The sequence below is a fragment of the Notamacropus eugenii genome, chromosome 1 (genome assembly GCF_028372415.1).
Source record: "Notamacropus eugenii isolate mMacEug1 chromosome 1, mMacEug1.pri_v2, whole genome shotgun sequence".
NCBI classification, from domain to species: Eukaryota; Metazoa; Chordata; class Mammalia; order Diprotodontia; family Macropodidae; genus Notamacropus; species Notamacropus eugenii.
In genome coordinates, this window is record NC_092872.1 from 714,227,523 (window position 1) to 714,251,116 (window position 23,594).

Sequence of the window (23,594 nt, forward strand, 5' to 3'; positions counted from 1 at the left end):
CAAAAGTCTTAGTGTAGTTTTAAGCTGCTGAGGTTTAAGTGTTTACTGACCGAAATCCTTCCAGCAAACTGAGTTTTGCCTTAATCACAGAGGCGGGGGTCAGGCATTAACTAGAGATAGCTGCAGTTTAAGTTTCACAAAGCGCTTTACACGAGTTATCCCATTTGATAAACTTCGTAAATAAACTCTCTAAAGCCCAAGAAGAGGAGATCACGTGGGCCTTCGGGGCTCGCCTAGGCTTTAAACAAGGAAAGATTGTAACTGTGAGTTGTTACAATAGCAATCCCGGCTCGCGCCAGACTGAAATTGATTCAGTCCGCGGAGAACGAGGAAGTCCCGGGAGCGCTCGGAGCAAGGGGTGGGGTGGGGTCTATTTCTTTGCAATGCTTTGGGCGGAGGCCAAGGGGCTTTCTGGGAGTTGTAGTTTCTTTGTCCGCTCCAGGGATCCTCCCTTGCCCCTCTTCCCTTTGGGCAAGTTCTGAAGCCCTTTGGGAAGGGTACTAACACAAGAAAATACACCTTGTGTCCTCTCTCCGCTCTGTCAAAGGCTGCCACCTCAGGCTTTTGGAGAACCAAGGTCAAGGCCGGGGTGGAGGAGAACTCCATTTCCCAAGGTGCCCCACGCGGATCCTGTTGGGGGAGGAGTCGGACTGAGTTAAAGGGCCAGGTCTCCATAGAGCTTGGCGGTGGGAGGTACGTGTGTTGGTGGCTGGGTGAGGGTAGGGGTGGGGATCCCGACAGCTGCCTGGAAGCGGGGAGGAGGGGGCAGGGGGGTTTCTGCTGCTCGGGTCCCAGGGTTTTTAGGCCACTCTCTCCCCAGGGCAGAACCTGGGTCACCTGCCTGTCCCCAGACCAGAAGTTTTCACCTGTAACCGGGAGGGGTGGGTGCGAGACATGTTGGCTGTATGGACCCTGAGCCAAGTGTTACCTATAGACCTCTTTTCTCTGCTCCCCCCAGATCACACTATCTGGTGGGGGGAGGGGGAACTATCTGCCCTCGTCCCTCTTCCTGCTTTTCTTGGGCTGGGCTGGTGACCCAGGCGGTGCACGGAGCACTTGCATTCCAATCCAACCTGCCATGTACTTCCTGTCTGATTTCTCTGAGCCTCAGTTTCCTCATCTGTAAAATGAGAGGGTTGGTCTAGAAGATAACCTCCAAGGTCACTCCCAGGTTCCTCATGAGCCTATGACCTCATCTGGCCTTGTGCTGCAAAATAAATATAAAAATTATTTTAAAAAATATATGCATTCTCTTCCAAAACCTTGCACTACAAAGCATGCAAACAAATCTGTGTACAGTAATCTGTACAATGAATAATCTGTGCAATTTATTTGCACAAGCAAATCTGTGCAATATTTTCCAAAGCCTAATGTAAATAAATCACAGTTTTGCATTATCTGCATCAAAGCACCCATCTATTAATAATGCAATTTTAGGCTTGCACACCGAACAAATGTTGGCTCATTTGATCATCACAACAGTCCTGGAAGATACTATTATTTCCATTTTATAGCTGAGGAAACTGAGGCAGTTAAAAGACTTGCTCAGTCACTCATCCAGTAAGTGTCTGAGGTCAGATTTGAACTCAGGTCTTTTGTGACTCCAGGTCTGGGACTCTCACCGTCTTTCTTCACTCCTTAATTGCCTGTTGAAGTTGCTGGTTTTGAATCTACTCATAGACTGTGGAGCTAGAATGGATATCAGGGGTCTTCTCATTCACCTCTACTCATTTTATAGATGTGGAAACTTGAGGACCACGGGGGAGAAGGGGAGAGAAGTAACAAAAAGTAAATATGAGATAATCTTCCCTTGAGCATTTTTCCCTCTAAAACACCAGTGAAGATGTTGAGAGTTGGGAGATGTGTTTGGAAAGGGCACACTAAGTATTATTAATAGCAATAATTTATGAATAGTGACTGCCACTATCTAAGGCTAAGTTGTTATAAGCATTATTACACATAGTAGAAACTCCGAAAACAACCTAATGGCTTTTGTATCCTGTGCTGCTTGGCCCAGCCTTGACCTTGACCTTTAAAAATGCTGATTGGGCTTTGTCCGTGCTGTGCCTGGTCTTGGCCTTTCTCAATAGGATACTGCTGAGCTGAGTCTGGGGGAGACCCTCTTTGTAATCGGAAATCTGACTGGTTGGGCTTTTCCCTCCCATTCCGTATGTGGAGGAGCTGAGGGAGCCAGCCAGGCTTGTCTGAGTCATTCTGGGAATCTCCCAATCATCTGCTGTTTGCTGAGTTCCTGTAACAAAAACATCATAGCCACGTACTTGCGAGATGGGTACATTTTATTCCATCACTCTCTCCCTCCTTCAGTGTCTAATGACCAAGAGGAGACCCAGATGTTTCTACGCTGTTGGAGCAGAATGGGACTTTAATCATGGAATCCTGGGAAGGACCTTAGAACATAGACTATTAAGACTGAACCAGTTTGACTTACATTCATTCTACTCTGTTTAAGGAAGCCAGGAAAGGTTTCCAGTCCAAATTTCCATTTAAAAAGATGATTGAGTAATTTATGGGATTGGAAAGGGCCCTGGGTCCTGAAAGGCAGCTCCCCCCAGGAGGGAAGGGCTTCACACTCATTGTTGGGGATGGACTGGATCTGCTTTCTCTGGACCAACCTTACTGCTTTTGGAAAGGCTAATTAACCAGAGGGTTGGGTTGCTAAAGAGAAAAGCTGCCTGCATGACTAAAGAATCCATTGGCTGATTTAGGAACTTTTCCTGACTATGTGCCAATTAGCCCACCCCTCTGCCCCCCCTCCCCAATTTGCACAAACATTTTCAAATTATTATTGTGATTATTGAAAATGACAAGATGATCACTTAGAGCCATATGCCCTAGATACCTTGGAGGGCAGTTGGTTAGCTCAGTGGATAGCACTCAGGGCCTGGAATCAGGAAGACCTGAGTTCAAATCCAGCCTCAGATACGTATTAGCTGTATGACCTTGGGCAAGTCATTTCACCCAATTTGTCTCAGTTTCCTCATCTATCAAAAGAGCTGCAGAAGGAAGTGGCAAACCACTCCAGTATCTCTGCCAAGAAAACCCCAAATGGGATCGGTCAGGTACAGTCAGACTTGGCTGAAAAACAACTAAATAGCAAGAACCACTCCCTAAGTAGGATTCTTAACCAGGGGTCTTATTTTGTTTAAAAAAATGTAGATTTTTGGGGGATAAACATAGTTCAGTAAAATTGGTTTCTGTTGTAATCCTATGCATTTTATTCTGTCTGAGAAGGGCTTTTATCAGATTGTCAAAGGGAGTTGCAATCCAGGAAAGGCCAAGACTCCCTGGCCTAGTGAGTGAGATCATTTATTTTGAAAGGTTTCTCAGAGGGTCGAATATTTTGTCTGCACCTTGTTCAGCAACCAGGAGAGTCCAGATGGCCACCTGTGAGGGATTGGGCCAAGGAAGGGGTTCTCCTCCAGGGGGCTAAGTTGGCCTAGATGGGGTGGGTCCTTCCACCTCCATTTCTGTGACCCACAGGGGCCTGTGGAAGACAGCATCAGAGCCAGAAGAGACCCAAACAGGATATCAGAGTTGCAACGAACATTGGGGTTACCTCTCTCCTGCCCTCTGGATTTTCCTGTGGCTAGATCACACAGACTAGATGATTTCAATGTTGTGCCATGAAGGATGGTGGATTTGAAGTCCCAGGACTTGAGTTCAAATCCTTTCTCTACCACTTAGTGTCTGTGTGAGCTTGAGTAAATCACAGCCTGCCTGGGCCTCAGTGTCCTTACATGTAAAATGAGGGAGTAGTGCTAGGTGATCCAAGAGGGCCCTTCCCCTTCATGGTGGGAACCTCCATCATGTCCGTCTGTGGACCTGACGTCTCTCCAGTTCTTTGCCGCCCCTTGTCCTCCTGGTTCTTAGCTCAGCGTTCTTTCCCCTACTAGTAGCAACAGTTGGAATTCAGAAGATCTGAGTTGGAATCCCATTTACTAAAGGTGCAACTGGAGGCAAGATGCCTCCAATCTGTAAAGTGGGGAAACAGTGACTCAGTGTCCACCTCAGGGGGGTTGCCGTGAGAACCAGGGCAGTCCATAAATGTCGTGATTACCATTACTACTATTCTTCACTGTGTAAAGCGCTCAGCAAACTTTGAGGCATAAAGTGAGTTATTATTTTTGTCACTTCTCCCCATTCCTTGCAATCACGAGAGGAGGACGTGGGTCCTAGGCACAACTGTCTTCTCAGTCTGGCCCCAGGTGGTTGTCTCAGTTCAGTCCATCAAGCCACTATTCTCCAGCTCATTTTACAGATGGGGAAACTGAGGCAAACAGGGTTAAGTGACTTGCTCAGGGTTACCCAGCTAGGAAGTGTCTTCAGGCTGCATTTGAACTCAGATCCTCCTGACTGCAAGGCCAACACCCTCTCCACGGCACCACTGAGCTGCGCTTACCAATCTACAGGCATTGTCTGTGCAAAACACTCACGATAAAATACAGGCAAGAATAGCCCCTACCCTCAAGGGCTCCCTGTGCCAATGGAGGGGGCAACATGCGCGTGTATAGACAGATACATACATCATAAGTACACACAGCATACATGTAAGGCCCATGCTTATGAGCTGGCAGGTGACCTCAACACACATATCACATGTATATTCTATGTACAGATGGCAGGTAACCTCAGCACATGTATCACATGTATTTCCTATGTACATAGAGTATATGCATGACACACCAATTAGGTGGCAGATAACCTTGGCACATACATCACATGTATACACTGTGTATACACAGTGTGTACATAAGGCCCATGCTCATGAGCTGGCAGGTAACCTCAGCAGCTGGGGCACCAGGAAAGACATCCTGCAGCAGGTGAAACTTGAGCTGAGTCCTGCAGGAGCCTGGGAGACAGTGGAGACACAGCTCAGACTTTGGTTTCTGGGAGGATTTCACTGCAGCAGATACTGGATCTGTTCCCAGATCCCTTACCTGCCCTCCTTGCTGCCCCTTACACATTCCCTGCCTGGAAGTCTTTAGCTTATGCAGGTGTTATCCCTGCCCTGAGGGAGGAGGCATGAGCTCCCCAGGCACTCTTCAGTCCTCAGGAGCCCAAGTTGGGCTTACCTCATGTTACCCTTTGACATTTTTCAGTATTTTCCTCTAGGAAAACAGGAGAAATTCCATTCTAGATGGAGACTTTCCATAAGTGCTCCCGTGAACTGTGTGTGAGGGGGGCTGGTATTTGGAGGTGACATTTCAGCCTTAAGTCTGGGTGAAGTGGAAGGTGAATTCTTATCAATAAAAGGGAGCTGCTGCTGCCAGTCACTGTCTCCCATCGGCTCTTGGCCAGAGGCAGACAGGTGGACAGGTTCTCCTCTGGTCTCTGGCCATGACATGGTCAGGGCTGCTCCCCCTCCTTCTTCTGACTCTTGACTCCTACAGGAGCTACAAACATAGGACCTGCCTTTGAGGTGGGGGGCAGCTGGGGAGGATTGATGATCTCAGTGCCAGAATCCAAAGGCCAGAGAATGCCCACAATCAAACCCCACACAGCAAACTGGCAACACATGGAAATAGAACTTGTGATTGAGTCGGGGGGAATACCTCCTGGGGACTGTGGGACATTTCCAGGATGTCTGGGAGGTGTGCTTGTTTCATGGAGGCAGAGAATGGAAGTCCTTTGGCCTCCTGGGCATTTGCTTGGTTCTGGGGAGGTTGCTGAGTCTGCCTGTGTCTCTGCTCTGTCATTTGATTTTGGCTTCTCGGTCTCTGTTGATTTGTTTCCTATAACTCCCTTTAGCTCTAAAGATCCTGTTGCCAGGAAGCCACAGAGAAGCCAGGGAAACTTCAGCCAGTTCCCATCACATGGAGGGAGCAAGTACCTCAATCCAGTCTCTCTGAGGGTCTCTTCTCCTCCCAGGTTGAGCAGCCGTGAACTCTGGCTGGGATGGAGCATTGGCAGGGAGTTGATTGGACAGTCATTGTCCTGACGTGCCAGTACAAGCACAGCGTCTATGCCTTTCAGAAAGGTAGGTGGCTGCCCTCCACCTCCAATTTCTGTCAGCCCCCTTGGAGCAATCCCAGCCCCTCCACATCCCTTGGTAGGGCCGGGGCAGAGGGCACCCCCTGGATACTTCATATCACTATGAAGATTAAAAGCAGTGATATACACTTATGGGCAGACACACGTATTTAGGTAGGTACTGGGTACTGGGTACTAGGTACTGGGGGAAATACAGAGATGAGGTAAGACAGAGTTCATGCCTTTATGGACTTTACAGTCTACCTACTGTGCCCCAGGCACTGTGTGTGCTGAGCACTGGGGATACAAAGAGGCAAAAGTCAGCCCTCAGGAAGCTTCTAGTCTAAGGAGAGAGACATGAACAGGATTGTATGTGACATAACAAGCGCATCAGAGCAGGGTGAAGGGGAAAGGCGGTCCTGACTTGGGAGATGCACCATGGGAACATCACTCTGTTGTGTTCCTAAGACTGACCAGGATTCCCAGCCCATCAGCTCTCTGTCCAATGGTGTGGCTTCTGTGGGGGGGCTGCAGGGAGGCATGCTAAGCAGTCAGCTCTTCCTTTGTCCCCAGCATGGGGGGTCCTTGGGGGGAAGCTTTTTCCAAGGTTATGTCTGTCCTCTCCCTAATGTTGGGGGGGATAGGGTGGAGCAGCCCCTCCTCTCCCTGGCCACAAGCAGCACATCCTTTCTGGTCCCTGCCTTGGATGGTGCTGACATGACCCCTCAGGAGATACCCCACAAGGGGCAGTCTAGAATACAGGGTGGGAGGATCTGGGTTCATATCCTACCTCTGAGGCTTGTTAGCTATGTGACCTTGGGCAATCCACTTACCTTGGGCCTCAGTTTCCTTATTTGTAACTTGAGGAGTTAGACTCCCTGGCCTCTGATGTCTCTTTTGCTTTAGGACCAGCTTTCTCTGACTTCTTGCTTCTAGGAGACTGGACTGGCTTAGAAGGCATTTAGCATTCACCTGTGAGGGAGGATGGCCTTCATTTGTGAGGCAGGGGAGGTGGTCACTGTAGCCCTTTGCTGCTGAGCCTGGAGCCTCCTGGGACACCTCCCTCAAGTCATCAGCACCCTCTGAGAACACTGACTCCTTGGCTTCTGTCTTCTGGAGGAGATGTTGTTGAACCCAGGCCCCAATGGGTACCGGTGGTCATTGCCAATTAGCCGTTATCTTTGACAGTGAGCTCACCCTCATTCACCATTAATTAAGAACCACCTTCAGGACTGTCTCTGGGTGGATGGGCTAGAAAGATGGGGCAGCTAGGTTGTTCGGTGGATAGATCTGAGTTCAAATCCAGCCTCATTCACTTAGTAACTGTGTGACCCTGGACAATTCATTTCACTCCTGTTTGCCTCAATTCCTCATCTGTAAGATGGGGACATACTGGAGAAGGAAATGGCAAACCACTCTAGTATCTTTGCCAGGAAAGAGCCAGATGTATACAGCTGAATGACTGACTGTAGAACAAAAACAACAGAGGCTAGAAAGACAAAAGCAAAACAGCCCCTTGCCCTCAAGGTGCTTATGTTCTATTGGGAAGAAAGCCTGGTACACTAATCTGCTCAGATAAGGGATGAGGCTGGACCTCTGATCTTCTGTATGAGGAAGGTGGTGAGCAAACTCCTTCTAATAGTTGCAGGTCAGTGTCTTCGGGACCCCTTTACGCTCCTAGCAATTATTGAGGACCCCTATTCCCAAAGAGCTTTTTTTTGGATATAACTGTAGCTATCAATATTTGTCATATTAAAAATGAAAACATTTTAGTATTATGCAAACCATTTTGACCTCATGGATCCCCTGGAAGGCTCTCAGGGACCCTCCTGCGTCCCTAGATCACTCTAAGAGAACTACTGGCCTAGAGGACTGAGAGTTAAGAGACTTGTCTAGAGTCACTAGCTAGGATGTGTAGTAGTGAGACTTAACTGGGGTCTCCCTGGTTTGGAGGCCAGCATTCTTCAGCTGCCTTTTAGATAGTTAAATATGAACTATAAACCCAGATAAGTGAGTGGAAAATACACACAGATTCACTACAAAGTAATCTTGAGGTGGGAGGAGAGCACTGATTAACAGTTAGCTTGAAAGAGCGGTTTTGCTGTCCCCTGGTCTGAAACAGGTAACAAAGGGCTCTGAAAAACTTTTAGGAAAAGAGGGTGGGCTTTGAAGTTAGTAAGCAGCCAAATGTTTGGGGCAAAAATCAGTGCTGGCCTCTTGCTTCCACCTCAGCCCCATCCCACCCCATATTTCTTCATTTCATCCATCCTATCCCACCCAATCTCACCTCACCCCATCCTACCCTATCCCACCCCATTCCATCCCATCCCACCCAATCTCACCCCATCTTGCTTCATGTCATCCCATTCTACCCTGTTCCATTCCCTCCTATCACATCCCACCCTATCCTGCTTTGTCCTATCCCATCCCTTAAGATAGCAAGGTCTGGGGCAGAGAACTTAGTCCTTTAGATTTTTTTTTCCATCAAGATTCCCTCTGGTCCTTTCATAAATCTGAAGATTTGCTCCTCCAGACCAACATAGCCCCACCTTGGGTGGAGTGGTGACAATGATAAACCTTAGGCACATTTTTTGCTGCAAGGGTTGTGGGGCAGGAGTAGCCTCACTGGGAGAAGAAGAGGTAGAGGGCTGGGGTGGGGAGGTGGGGGTGGGAGAGGCAAGGGGGTAGGGAGGGCAGGGGAGAATGATATGATGATGCCTTCATTTGGTTCTAGAACTGGAGGTGCGGCAGAAGCGGAAGCAGGTGCCTCGGGAGACCATCCTGCTCACCGTGGAGGACCCTGAGGCTCAAGTGGGCAGTGGAGGAGCCACCCTAAATGCCCTCCTGGTGGCTGCAGAGCACCTGAGTGCCCAGGCGGGCTACACAGTGAGTTTGATACTATCCCTCTGCTCCCTACCTCTGCTAGTCTGGTGGAAGAAATCCTGTGCCCCAGTTCAGAGAAATGGATTATGGTTCTGGTAGCTCCACTTAATCTATGTGAGACCTTGAACAAGACCAGTTCATCAGTCTTGGGCCTCAGCTTTCTCATCTGTAAAATGGGTATGATAATTCTTTATTATATTGCCTAACAGAGATGTGAGTCTCAATGAGATAATAGATGTGGGAGCAGCCCACATGTCACAGGGGCACAAATCCTAGGGGGTCAGTCTTGTAGTGGAAAAAGTACTGACCATGGCCTCAGGAACTCGGGTGGGAGTCCCAGCTCTGCCACTTAAGTAGCTGTGGTAGTCAGCAAATCACTTAAACTCCAGGCCTCATCTATAAAATGGGCATAATAATAATTACCTCCCTACAGAGCTGTATTAGCACACCGTCATGTGCGTGTGAAGGATCTTTATTTTTGCTAGTTCATTTCTATTCAATTCAACAAACATTTAGTAGGCACCTACTGTGTATAAGGTACTGTGCTTGACAGGCACTGAGGATACAAGACAAGAAGGGAACAGACCCAGTCTTTAAGGACTTTCATTCTGTGGAAACGATATAAGTATATACATAGTGATGTAAGATAGGAGGGAGAAAAGGAGTGGAGAGGAGAGAGAAAGAGGGAGAGGGAGAAGAGGGACAAGGAAAAGAGGAGGGGAGAGGGAGAGAGAGATAGAGACAGAGAGAGAGAAAAGAGAGGGAAGAGAGGAGAGGAGAGGAGAGACAGACAGACAGACAGAGAACAGAAGTACTACCAATAATGGTAGGAGCCATCAAGAAAATTCTCACGTAGAAGATGGCATCTGAGCTGAATGGAAGCTAGGAATTCCATGCAGCCAAGGTAAGAAGGAAGTCTGGGGACCACAAGGGCATGGAGAGAGGAGATAGACTATACAGGAAATAGTTGGCTAGCCACTTTCCACCAGAATGGAAAATGTGTCAAGGGGAATAAAATGAAGAAAGACAAAAGACTACGAAAGGAAGTGGGGAATTTTAATTGTCAAGTTGAGAACTTTAAATACCAAGTTGAAAGATTTTTAAATTTTATCCCAGGGAGCCATTGAACATTTCTGAATAAGGATGACATGATTGGATCCATTTTAAGACTACTCATTTGGCAGTTGCATAAAAGATGAATCAGACAGGAACAAGATGGAGGTGGAGACATGAATTGGTCTAGGTGACCGATGAGGGTCTGAACTAGAGTGGAGGCTATGTGGGGTAGAGAAAGACAGATACGAGAGAGATTGTGGAGGTAAAAAAAGTAAGACCTGATAAATGTGGTCGTGTGTTGGGGCAGGGGGAGGGGAGGGACCATGAAGAGTCAAGAATGATTCCAGGCTTATTAAATTGGTGAGGCTTTCAACAGAATGGTGGAGGACTTTGGAAGAAGGATGGGCATCGAGGGAAGAAGAATCCATTTGAGATGGGAATATTGGGTTGAATTTGAGATGCCTTTGGCATATGGGAAGCTCAGCAGGCAATTGGCTGGAATTGGAATTGAGGCTGTAATTCAGGAGAGAGATTAGGGATGTATAGACCTGGCAGTCATATGGTTGCGTTTATAAAACATTTTGAGGTTTACAAAGCATTTTTACATATGTTAGCTCATTTGAACCTCATAACAACCTTATGAGGTAAGTGTTATTATTCCCATCTTACAGAAAAGGAAACTGATGCTGAGGGTCCTCAGGGGTCACACAGCTAGGGAGGGGTTAGAGCAAGGGTTGCTCTTAGACATACCTGGCTCCAAGTCTGACACTCTATCCATGGTGGTACCAAGTTGTCTGGAGGTGATAATGGAACCCGTAGGAGCTGAAGATACCCTTGGTAGACAGGATGAGGAGGAGAATGAGGCAAGAAAGATGGAGAAGGAGTGGTCAGAGGGCTTGGAGAATGAGGAAGGAGCAGTGTCACAGAAGCCAGGGACCAGTGAGGGTCCCAAGTCCTCCTGGTATGCTTGTGTTTGGGAGCCTCCCGGGGTGGGACTGTCAGGTAGAAGTGGGAAGCAGTCGAAAGGTGAGGCCTGGCTCTGAGGCTCCACGTTGATGTATTTTCCCGTAGGTGGTCACTTCTGACGTCCTGCACTCTGCCCGGATCCTTATCATGCACATGGTGAGTGGTGGAGGAGAAAGGGAGGAACCCCTGGATCCGGGGTGCATGTTTGTGGATAGATTTCAGGAGTGAACATGGGTGGGAAAAAGTTGCATCTCAGTTCCATGTAATTGGTTTCCTTTGTAATCCTATGGATTTTGTTGCATGAATTTAAAAAGGTTATTCTGAGAAGGGGTCCATTGGCTTCATCAGGGTGCCAAGGGAGTGCAGGGCACAAATAAGGTTATGAACCTCAGGAATAGCTGAAGCTGTAGATGGTTAGTTTGGGCATAAGGAGAAGACTCAGTGGTGTGATTGGGAGCTAGGGGAGGGTGGGGGGGAGAGAGAGAGGAGGGATGGAGACAGGGAATGGGGCCTTTGGTTTCTAGCCCCACTTTTCCCCAAGGCAGCCTCTGCTTCTTCTGTTTCACCTCTTGGCTGAAGACCATGCTGAGGCACACACACAGCCCTAGGTGATTCAGGAGCCTTAGATGTGTTGGATAAAATGTTTTGTCCTAGGTGGGCTTCCCCCTACATGTTACCCTCCCGTTCTCATCCTCTGGTTAGAGAGAGGGCTTTTGAACAATGGTCTGGATTCAATTTAATATCCATTTGAGCCAGAATAAAGCCTTCTCTCTTGCAAAGGGGAAAAAATAGATAACATTTCCAATGCCAAACAGAAAGAATTTTTGGATTATCCATGGTTCTGTGTTTTCCAATCTATTTATCTCCTCCATCGAAGGAATCAAGAGTCAGATATGTTCATGAGAATAAAAGCGCTGACCTTGATTGGCTAAAAAGGATAGGGATTCACAGCCTGGTACCCTAGTATTTGATTTTTCAAGGTCAGGTGAAGGTTCTTGGAGGTAGGAAATGCTAGAAACCAGGAAAGGGGACAGGCTCCTCTTGTTCCTTCAGCCTCAGAGGCCTCTCTGGATGGGCTTGGGCAGATCATTTGTCAGGTGGGGGAACAGATACTAGGTTTGGCTTTAGGACTAATGTAATAAGCTGGTCTGGCCTGCCTTCCACTGGGAACAAGAACCCACTGATGAAGGAGTAAGGGGAGAGATGGAAAAAGTCCCATACAGGGAATTAGTCAGGGACAAGGGTTGCAGGTAAATGATCCTGAAGAATTCTGCCCAGAAGAGGAAGGAGGAGAGAGAAGAGGCTCTCTACCAACTGTAGGAAAGATTTTGAAATCCTCATCAGAAATCTGAGTCTGAGGAGGGGATGATGAGGGTAAGGAATTCTCTCTCCCATAGAGAGCAGTGGCCCACATCTAGAGGTGAATGGGGAAAAGCCTGCCTTCTTACCCTCCCTTCTGCCTTCCCTCTACCCAAAGACCAACCAAGTCACTCTCTGGGCTTGGTCCTGCTTCCAGAGAGGCCTCTCAGGCTCAGCTCGTTCCTTTCCTAGGGCCGAGACTTCCCCTTTGATGACTGTGGCCGAGCTTTCACCTGCCTCCCCGTGGCAGACCCCACAGCTCAAGTGGAGTCTCTCACCTGTAACCTGGATGTGCTGTTACACATCATGACCCACAAGGTGAGACCTGGCTTGGGATCGGACTCTCCTCAGTCTCACCTGATGCTCACCCCAAGGACTTTCTTCCTCCCAGAAATTTCCCTGTGCTCCCTGCCTCACCCCACCCCTCACCTTGTCATAACTCATGTAGTGGCCCATGGGGACAGCTGCAGGCATCCACCATATTTGTAAAGTGCTTAGAGTAATGCCCATGCTAATAAATGCTGCTTCTCTTCCCCTTCCATGAAGGGGGCTTCATTGCTAGGAGGACATTTAGGGTTAGGAGGTGGTTAGATAATCTGGGGCTGACTTCCCTACATTTCATCATGTCTATGTAAAGGCAAGGGAGGTTGGACTGGAGTCAACCAATTTCCATTATCATTGGGCAAGATGGCCTCTAACAGAGCTGGAAGACCTTGTTTATTCTTTTGCCTTCTCCAAGGCCAAGGGCTTGAGTGGGCCAGAGTTCAAGAGGTAGCTACAGGGGAAATGGAGTGGGAAAGGAAGGAAAGAAGCATTCATGGCCCCACCCCTCCATCCTTCTCCATTGGGCTCTGCTATCTCTTCTAGCTGGGCCGTGGCTCCCCACCAGGTGTGTGGGTTTGCAGCACAGACATGATTCTTTCTGTTCCGACAAGCCCAGGTAAGTAGATTTTCAGATTGAGATTGCCCTGGGATCTTTAGCAGAGCTAACGAGAACACATTGACCTCACCCTAAGCCAGGTTTTCTTCTCTTTCATTACTCTCTACATTCTCAGCCTCGTTGCACTCTCCTTATTCTGAAACACCCACCGTGGTGTTACCTCCTCATTCATCAGGGCTGGAGTCCCCTCCTTTACTGAGAATCTTCACCTGACTATCATTTTTCTTTTTCCTTTTGTATATTTAAATTTTATTTTCGGTTCCAAATTCTCTGCCTCCCTTTACTTCCCGTGCCCCCCCCACTTATTGAGACCATCACTTTTAAAAGACTAAAAAGAATTTATTGATTTTTCTTTTACATCACCTCAATCTCCCCCTCCATCTCCTCTCTCCTCCCAGAGAGCCTTTATATCAAGCATCACTTTATTATTTTTTTCAATCAATAAGAATTTACTCTTTCCCTCCCACTTTTCTTCCTTAAAAAAACAATTGAACACAAACTGCAAAAGAATCACAAACCCTTACATCAAATACACATAATGAAGCAAAGCTAATTGCCACATTGACCATATCCAAAGATCCTTATCTTTTTCTTGCATCAAGAGTCCATCCCTTTTCTATCAGGAGGTGCATCATTGGTCCTTCATAGAGTCTCAGGTTTTGGTTACTTCAGTCTGCATCAGTTCGAGTCTTCTCAGATGTCGCTGAAACCCTCCATTCCACCATTTCCCACAGCACAGTACTTGCACCCGTTTACTGTCCTTTTTTGGTCATTCTCCAATAAATGGGAACCCTTTGAGTTTCCAGGTTGTACTACCATTACCACTATTAGATTGTGGGTTTTTTTGCCTTTCTTTGTGTCCCCATCTTTGGCACATAGTAGGTACTTAATAAATGAGACTTGACTGACCGTTGCTACAAAGATTTGTGAATATTTTTTTGAACCATTGCTGTTACTGAGTAGCCAGTTTCCCTTCTCCTTAGAGATCTGTTGGGATGACTTCCGAGGAGCCAGGGTGTTCTCTCTGCCTGGGAGTGTGACCTATGCCCGGGACCATGGAGTCTACCTCACTGACTCCCAGGTACACCCCCAGGGTACTAGGGTAGAGCCAAGGTTGTGGTGGGAGGAAGGCGGGCCTCCTGAGTTCCCAGAGGGACTTTTCAGTCCAAGACCTTCTCTTTGCAGTATTCTCTCCTTTCCCCACTGCCTGATCCCGGAGCTATCACCAGCCCCCAGAACCTTTGGGGGTTGCTGAGAGACAATTTACCCTCACTTCATACTCCTCTACCCCAAGGGTGATTTGCAGGAAGGGGGACTGCCTGCCTCTGGTTCCCCACCTTACACAGCATCCCATCTGCTCAGCTAGAGGCCAGGGGTCTGACTTCCCAGCTCTCCCCAGTCATAATGCTCCCCCTCTTCCTTTGACACAGGACTTGGTTCGTAACATTTTCTACCAGGGCTCAGAAGTCGAGATACAGCAGTGTGTGAGACCTGACGGGAAAGTGCCACTGGTATGAGAGAGGATCACTGGGCTTGGGAATCTGGAGGGACCCGGCCTTGGCATCTCAGCTCTGACCCTCCAGAGCTGAATGGCCGTATGACCCCACCCCCTCTCCCCCCCAAGTTTCTTTATAGTAAATAGGGATAATCCTTGCACCAGTCTTGGAATTGTCATGGGAGTTTACAAAGGCCTTTTTGTACATTAGCAGCTAGGTGGTGCCATAGTGCGCAGAGTATGGGCCCTGAAGTTAGGAAGACTCATCTTCAGATGCTTATTAGCTGTGTGACCCTGGGCAAGTCACTTCGTTCTGTTTGCCTCAGTTTCCTCATGTGTAAAATGAACCAGAGAAGGAAATCCAAACCATTCCAGTATCTTTGCCAAGAAAACCCCAAATGGGGTCAGGAGAGTCAGACATGAATGAAACAATTGAACAAAACCGAACAATTCATTTCACCCTCACAACAACCTCAGGAGGGATGACTGTTTCCATGTCAAAGTGAAAAACTGAGTCTCAGAGAGACTCAGTGCAGGCTGGCAGGGCGGCAGGGCCATCCTGTCCTCCTTCACCAGATCTCAGAGTTTATTCCCTCCTCCATTCCCTGCTCTCCCTCCAGGTCTCTGGGATTGTTTTCTTCTCTGTGGAAACTGCTGAGCGACTCCTGACCACTCATGTCCTACCACCCTTGGATGCCTGCACCTACATGGGCCTGGACTCTGGTGCCCGGCCCATCCAGGTGAAGCCCCCGTGGACCCATTCCTCCATCTTCTCTATCTCCTCTTTCTCTGTCTCTCATCCCCCTCCCTCTCTTTTCTGTCTCTTCCCTCTCTCTTTTTCTCACCATTTCTTTCTTTCTCTGTTTCTCTCTTCCCCTCCTTTTTTCTTTCTGTTTCTTTTCTTTCTTCCTTCTCTCTTTTTCCCTCCACTTCTCTTTCTCTCTTTCCCCATCTTTCACCCCCCTCTCTCTCTCTTTTTCTCTCTCTTCCTTTTCTCATCTTTTTTTCTCACTCACCACTTCCTTCTTTCTTTCAATCTCTTTTTCTCTATTTCTCTCTGTCTCTTTTCTCTTCCTTCTATTTTTTCCTCTTTTTCCTTTCTCTTTCCTTGTCTGTGTGTCTGTTTCTTCTTTTTGGGTGCTGAAGCAATGACATCACAAAAGTTGTCCCCATATAGTATATCCTTCCTCCAAGCTCCCTGTACCTGTCCAGGTATGTTACTGAATGGAGGAGCTCAATGGAGGAGGCTTAGTACTGGGAATATGGAAACACCTTTTTCATCTCATCCTAAATATGCTCAGACACTGATCTGACTATCCTTGCTTAGTGGGGAACCAACATGAGTAGACATGGATGTCATTGCTAATACTCAGCAGTCTTCCCCAGTCCCACTCTGTTCTGTGGCTGATTTAGGCTGAGACTGGGGGCTTTGAGGTCCCAGTCTTTTGGGGTCCCCTGACCATTCGTGACTTGTCTAACTCCCGCCCTTGCCCATAGCTGTCCCTATTCTTTGACATTTTGCTGTGCATGGCACGGGATGTGAACCGTGAGGGCTTTCTGGCTGATTGTCACCCTAAGATGAGTCAGGGTGACACGGACCACGCATGGGGCCAATGGAATGCACGGGCTGTGCTGTGGAAGGAGCTCCAGGACCAGCCTCTTAGCCTTGGTGGGTGTGACCTAAGTCTGCTCTGATCATTTCTGGGGATCAGGGCACACTGGGAAGGCTGGGATGGGCTATGGAGCAAAGTAGGGCTGCAAGAAACCATGGCCCCTTTAGGAGACACCCTACCTTCTTGTCTTCTTACACACTGCTCTCTTCTATATACTCTCTGATCCACCTACACCAGACTTATTACTGACAAATGACTTTCCATTTCCAGTCTCCATGCCTTTGCAGTGGCTGTCCCTCATGCCTGAAATGCCATCTCCCTTCACCTCCTCTTGGGAGTTTCCTTGGCTTTCTTTATTCCAAACCCCATCCACTATAGGAGGTCTTGCCCGTCCCCCCCCCCCCCCCCATTAGTGCCTTCATCTCTAAGGTTACCTGGCACCTTTTCTGAACATCTTTCTGTTTTACATATTGTCTCCTCCTTAGACTGTGAGCTACTTGAGGGTTTTATTTGTCGTCCCCAGCACTTAGCACAGGGCCTGGTACACAGTAGGTGCTTAATAAAGGCTGACTGGGATTTATGGACTGGAAGAAGCCCCATCACCTTTAGCCTAATAAGGAGACTTCCCAAGGAATGAAGTCTCCCCTTTGCTTTGCTTTTTAGTCTCTTGGCTGAAACAGTCAGCCAGCAGACATTTATTAAGTGCCAACTGTGTGCCCTTGTTTGGATACCCTCCATCAGAAACCTCTGACTTATGAAGGGGCAGGTGATGCCCAGAGGACAGTACTTCCTGGTCTATAATGGAAAGTGCACTGTATTTAGTGTCATAAAGACCTGGATTCAAATCCTGCCCTTTATATTGAGTAGTTGGGTGAGTACAGGTGAATCACTTTTCTTCCTCACCTGCGAATTGGGCATGGTAACATTCGCAGTAACTACTTGCTGAGTGGCTATTCATTGCCAGGCAGCTGAAGTGCTCTACAAACCTCATCTCTGTAAATGTCTGCCGCCACACCGTGGCCCTCCCAGAGTGTACCTCTGATGAAAAAGTCTCATTCCTCTTCTATCCCTGTGAGCCAGACAACTGGCCCAATTCCTTCCTTCCTCAGTGACATCATCTTTTTGCCTTTGTGGAGGGCTAACTGTGATGTCCTGGAGCCTTTGAAATGGCTCAGGATCTGTCAGGTGTTCTTAACCTGGGATAGATTTCTGGAGGTCCATAAACGTGGATGGGGAAAAAAAAATTACATCTTTATTTTCATTAGCCTTGGATTTCCTTTAGCATTCTGCATATTTTAATTTATGCATAATAAAACATGGTTCTGAAAGGGGTACAAAGCTTCTCTGGGCTTTCACTGAAGGTATCTAGAGTACCCAAAAAAATAGAACCCCGGATCTAAGCAGCAGGTAGAAAGGGAAAGGCGGCATCCCGTGCATAATAATAAGGAACAGTAATAAAAATAAAACAAGCACCACAATAACGGTAATTCTGCAATAGTTTACATGAGGCTTGAAGGCTTACAAAGTGCTTGACAGGTATGGCACCATTTGGTTGCCTTTGCTTTTCATTTACAAGGTCTGGTCATCCAGCCTTGCTTCTGCATTGTCCTGGGGGCACCCACCCAACCCTCCTGCCACACGTACACACCCCTGGGTCTGTCTCTCCACAGCATACATCTCCGATGGTACCTACGAATACATGACCTCGTTGGCCAGTGCCCACCTCCACAGCCTGACGCTCCCCCGGGACCGCTTTGCTCAGATTGTGCACTCCCAGGTGGAGGTGAGTGTGCCTTCCTGCCCTGCTCATCCCTTAATGTGTGCCTTGTACCTGGGGTGTATGGGGTATTCAGGAAGGACCAGCACCTCCGATGTGAGGGCTTCTCATCCACCTTTGGTGTCCACCTGCCATCCAGCTCTCACCTGTCATTCCAAGAAGCTGTAGCACATGCAGCAGCCACACCCTGGTTAAACTGGGCAGATGGGCTAACTCAGAGTGAGGACAGCTGACAGGCCTTATAGCTTTGTTGAGTTAGGGGATGTCTATCCCAAGCATCTGAAGACTTTTCCCTTGGTAGAATGGGTGGATGAGAACAATTTGTTCCAATGGCCATAAAGCAGGAAGTGAGCATTTAGAGCTTGGTCAGACATTGAAGACACCAAGGTCATCCGCTGTATCCTGACTTTTGTCCTGCCACTGGACTTCAGTGACTCTGGAAGAGAGAGTGAGGCTGATGACTTCGGGTGACTCTGCCTCACTCAATTCCAAGTCCAGACATCACCCTACGATGTCATTGATCCTCTTCTACAACAAAGGATGAACATTAACAGCAGCCACCCTGTGCCCAGCCATTGGGTGGGAGATACCCTCCCTGCCCTCAAAGAGCTCACAGTTTAGTTGGGGAGTTAACACCTGTACAAAGACATACCTCCCTCATAAGACATAACATTGCAGTATCAGATGAGTAATACAGACTCGGAATGTCATGGGAATTCAGAAGACTTCGTTGTGGGCTGCCTCTTAAGTAGCTGTATTACCTTGGGCAAGTCATTTCCCACTTTGGGCTCCAGTTTCCTTCTCTGTAAAATAAGAGATTTCTCTTAGATGAGTTCTCAAATCTCTTGCTTTTCTGACATCTTATGGTAGTCATCAGGAAAAGCATCAGCTTCCCTGAAGGTAGGACTTGAGATGAGTCTTGAAGGATGGATAGAAAGGGTTGGAACATTTGGAGAGGAGGGGGCAGAGCAGTCTGGACGGGATAGGAGCATGAGCAAAGGCGCTGAGATGAGATGAGAGCATGGTGTGTATGTGTGGTGGGTGGGAGGGTGGAACAGGTGTGGTGGGAGGAGGAGGGTTGTGTGCCAGGGAGCACCAGCAGACAGCATGGGAGAGGTCAGAATTTGGACCTGACCCTGTAGGCAGTAGGGAGCCAGGAGAGGGAATTAATGGGAATAAGCTTCTCAAGCCCAGGCTCGTTTCTTTCTTTCCTGCCCTTGCAGAAGCCTCAGTTCTTAGAAGCTGGCTGCTCCGTGGTCAATAGCCTGTTGGAGGGCGAGGTCCGCCTGGGCCCTGGGAGTGTGATTCATCATTGCCAACTCCAGGTAAAGGCTACTCTTTCCCCACCTCCCTTTGCCCCAGACCCTGCAGGCACCTCCTGTCTGTCTCATGCTCCACCCATTGAACAGGTTTGTCTGGGAAGGTAGAGGGGCTTGAAGAAGGGGAGTCCCTCCCTTCCTGCCACCCTCACTTTGCTCAGAAAGAGGGAAAAGGAGAGAGGTCTGTGCACAAAGAGAGGGGCCTAGGAGGGGAACCAGTGGGGCAGCCAAATTCAATTAAAAAATGCCTTATTCAGTGAACAGTTAAAAAGCGTTTACTGTATATAAAGGCTGTTTGAACAGCCTGAGCATCAGATACTCTGGGTCCTAAAGGCTGAGACTGGCACCTCTGAGTGGTGTCCTGATTCTTCAGCAAGCTTTTATTCGTTCATTCATTCATTTATTTTGCCCAGACAATTGAGGTTAAGTGACTTGCCCAGGGTCACACAACAGGTAAGTGTCAAGTGGCTGAGGCCAGACTTGAACTCAGGTCCTCTTGGCTCCAGGGCTGGGGTTCTATCTACTGTGCCACCTAACTGCCCCATCAGCAAGCATTTATTAAGTGCCTGCTGGATGCTAGGCACTTGGGAACCAAAGCCAAAATTGCAAGTCTTTCCTCAAGGAACTTAGATACATGTACGCAGCTAAATAAATGTCACATATGCCAAGTTTGGGAGGAGACAGAAAGAACAGGAGAGCTCTCAAGTGGGGGGATGGTGCTTGAGCAGAGTCTTGAAACAAGTTAGGGATTCTGATAGGGGAAGGTGAGAAGGGAGTTTATTCTAGGCAAAGGCGAAGTGGGGGTAGGGGGAACCTGCAGCCTCGAGGCCACCCTCTAAGGCCTCAAGTGTGGCCCTTTGACTGAATCCAAACTTCGCAGAACCAATCCTTTTATTAAGGGGATTTGTTCTTTGAAACTTGGACTCAGTCAAAAAGTCACACCCAAGGACCTAGAAGGCCCCATGTGGCCTCACTATCGTATTCACCTAGTGTAGTGAGAGTCATGTACAGTCCACCTGGAGCTATATATTTTGAAAGGTGTTATCTGACAAACATTTATGTTTTTATATTTTATCTAAAAGTAGCTGGGAGCCACTGGAACTTTGTGAGCAGGGGAGTGACATGGTCAGATTCATGCTTTAGGAATAGAATGTTGGCAGTTTTGTTGAGGATGGATTGGAGAGAGTCAAGGCGACATCCAAGACCAGTCAAGAGGCTATTGCAATAATCCCTCCAAGCAGCAGCCCCAGAATCTCTGACCTGAGTTCTTCCTATACTTGGGGTCAGTCTTGGGTGAGAATTCCCAGCAGCCACATCCCAGTTCCTTCTCTCCCAACCAGGGTCCCATCCACATTGGCCCAGGGTGCCTCCTTCTTGGGCTGGACAGAGCTTCCTCCAGCGCCCTTCATGGCTTGGAGCTGCATGACCTCATTCTCCAAGGACATCATATTCAGCTGCAGGACACCTCCATCCAGGTGTTCACTCTTATTGGGCGCCAAGACGACTGGCAGGTAGGGCCTTACCTGGTACTACTGCCCTCTCAGACCTGAATGGTCATGGAATGTTAGCACCAGAAGGAACCTTAGAGATCATCTGCACCAGTCCCTTCATTCTATAGACAAGGAAATCACCCCAGAGCGGTTACATTGCCCGTCTAAGCTTATGAAGCTAGGATTTGAACCCAGGTCCTCTCACTTTAATCTAGTTCTTTCCTCTCCAGAGGGGAGGGTTTGAGAAAGAAGATCCTTTCCTTATTCCAACCTAAAAATCTTATACCTCCACCTGTTAGGGGCCATCACTATCACTGAAGTTGGCCTTCTATCAAAGATAGGTATCAGGGGCCACAGTGTGGCGCAGTGGATAGAGTGCTGGACTTGGAGTCAGGAAGACCTGAATTGGAATCCTCCTGTAGACATTCACTACGTGTGACCCTGGGCAAGTCCCTTAACCTGTTTGCCTCAATTTCTTCATCTGTACAATGGGGACATTATAGCACCTACATCCCAAGGTTGTTTTGAGGATCAAAGGAAATCATGTTTGTAAAGTGCTCCACCACGCTGGGAGCGCCCAGTAAATGCTATGACTTTCATCTCTTCCTGTTGCTCTGGGAGCCTAGGGAAGTCATGGGAGATCTCTGCTTCCTAATGGTGTTCTTTTGACTGTTCCCATCTCTGCCCTCTCCAGAGCCCAGCATTGGGGAAGGGCACATATCTCAACGTGCCCTGGACTGAGTTCTTCCAGAGGACAGGCATCCGGTAAGGGCCACTGAGGCAGGATGACACCAGTGGGGGTGTAGGACCACTTCCTGCTAGAGAATCCTCCCTTCTCAGGTCTCCGGTGCCCCCTACCCTCTCCTCATCCTGTGCCATGAACTTCAGGATCCTGAAACCGTTGTCGAGTCCTCTGCACCTGTGGACTATTCCATGTTATCTAGATGGGCCTGGTTTCCTCCCTTTGTCCCTCTTACTCCCTTTCCCCTGTCCTTTGGCCCAGGGATGGATGGGAACATTTTCCTCTTGGCTGGGGTTGTTGGTGGTGTTGATGTGCCCCTCTGCCAAGGTGGGCTGGCACGTAAGCCTGTGACCCTGTACCCCTAGTGACATCCCATCAAATGGAATAAGGTCCTCCTGTTGACCTTCTATCCCAAGGACCTTCCAGCTTTCCCCAGTCACCCTGGGTCTGGTAGAGGGAATGGACCCCCTTGCCTTCTCATAACCCTCTGCTCCCTATCTTTGCCCTGCATCAGGGATGGCGACCTATGGGATGTGGACACCCCCCCAGCAGAACGCTGCCTTCTCACTGCTCGGCTCTTCCCAGTCTTCTTTGCCTCCCGGTCCCCAATCCCCCAAGATGTGCTGTGGCTGCTGGGCTCCAGAGGCGGAGACTCCCTCCGGGTCTGGAGAGCTGCCTGGCGCATGTCCTGGAAGCAGCTTCAGCTCCACTTGGACCAGACTGCTGCACTGGCTTCTCGCCGAACCCTCTTCTTCCAGCAGGCCCAGGGGAAGGTGCGGCGTGTGCTGGAGGGGCGTCAGGACCAGAGTCTGCTGCCACTGATCAGGGCTGCCACCTATGAGGGGTGCCATGGGCTGCTGCTGACCACGCTGGACCAGGGTGAGTAAGAATTTCCTGTCCCTCATCATTAGATTCCCTCCATAGGGTGAGCTAATCTGGCTATCTGCAAACATTTATTAATCACCTACTATGTGCCAGGCACTGGACTAAGTGCTGGGGATACAAAGAAAGGCAGAAGGTATCTGCCCTCAGGGAGCTTCCAGTTTAATGGGGGAGATGACATGCAAGCAACCATGTACAAACCCAATATATACAGGAAAAATTGGAAATAACCAACAGAGGGAAGTCACTAGTCTTACAGGGATTGGGAAAGGCTGCCAGTAGAAGGTGAGCTTTTAGCTGAGACTTAAAGAAAGTCAGGAGGTGGAAATGAGATGGGAGAGCCTTCCAGGCATGCTGGACAGCCAGGGGAAATGACCATCCCCTGGGAGACCACTCCAGTAGATAGGGCTGATGGGAACTCAGACCCCAGCTATTCCTTCCCCTTCTCAACTTGGAGTCAGTGGGTGATTTCCAGGGCTGGGGACCATGGTGAACTTGGATGGGGAAAAAGTGTATCTATATTACCAAAAGTAGTTGGTTTCCTTGGTAATTCTATGTATTTTGTTTCATGCATTTGAAAACATGATTCTGAGAAGGACTTCATAAATTTTATCAGATTGTCAATGAAGTCTTAAGAGGCCCAAAACATTAAGACCCTGGTCTGGATGTATCTTTTTCTCCCTCCTTCTCCCAGGCTCCTGGGCACACACTCCTTTGCCTTCATGCAAAACCACTCCCTGACAATTTCTTGTCCTGGATGAGGCTGCCGAGGAAGGAGAAGGCCTCTAGCTGGGTGTTTGCACAGGCAGCTCGGGACATCTGAGGCTACATGCGTGTATTCTTAGCATACTAAAAAGGGGTCTTTCATCCTAAATAGATCTTCCCCCTCACCTGTCACAGTGCCCAAAATCTTATCATTGGAAAGTTATTCCTTCTGTGCTTCAAGCTTTTCTAGAGTCATCCATTAAAACCTGACTATTTCTGGGAAGGATGAGAACATTTTAAAGCTTCTCCATGAATACTTGATAAGTAGAGGAGGAGGAAGGAGAATCAGGATTCCAAGGGAATAAGACACAAGATG

At 48.4% G+C, this 23,594-nt stretch overlaps 1 protein-coding gene across 3 annotated transcripts in view; it reads left to right on the top strand.

Moving 5' to 3' along the window:
• Positions 1 to 608: 608 nt before the first annotated feature.
• Positions 609 to 23,594, top strand: part of FCSK (fucose kinase) — a 31,448-nt gene continuing 8,462 nt past the window's right edge. Inside the window, exons 1-15 of one of the 3 annotated variants that reach the window (XM_072636582.1) lie at positions 609 to 693; positions 5,890 to 5,998; positions 8,726 to 8,877; positions 11,002 to 11,052; positions 12,448 to 12,573; positions 13,123 to 13,195; positions 14,179 to 14,276; positions 14,626 to 14,706; positions 15,311 to 15,430; positions 16,188 to 16,359; positions 17,974 to 18,086; positions 19,304 to 19,405; positions 20,740 to 20,910; positions 21,584 to 21,654; positions 22,146 to 22,510. In XM_072636582.1, the coding sequence (XP_072492683.1) occupies positions 5,917 to 5,998; positions 8,726 to 8,877; positions 11,002 to 11,052; positions 12,448 to 12,573; positions 13,123 to 13,195; positions 14,179 to 14,276; positions 14,626 to 14,706; positions 15,311 to 15,430; positions 16,188 to 16,359; positions 17,974 to 18,086; positions 19,304 to 19,405; positions 20,740 to 20,910; positions 21,584 to 21,654; positions 22,146 to 22,510 (1,777 nt within the window). In that variant the 5' untranslated portion in view covers positions 609 to 693; positions 5,890 to 5,916. Of the gene's footprint in view, positions 694 to 5,769; positions 5,999 to 7,033; positions 7,179 to 8,725; positions 8,878 to 11,001; positions 11,053 to 12,447; positions 12,574 to 13,122; positions 13,196 to 14,178; positions 14,277 to 14,625; positions 14,707 to 15,310; positions 15,431 to 16,187; positions 16,360 to 17,973; positions 18,087 to 19,303; positions 19,406 to 20,739; positions 20,911 to 21,583; positions 21,655 to 22,145; positions 22,511 to 23,594 lie in introns of those variants that run through there. The other 2 variants (XM_072636581.1, XM_072636583.1) reach the window with 2 other exon arrangements.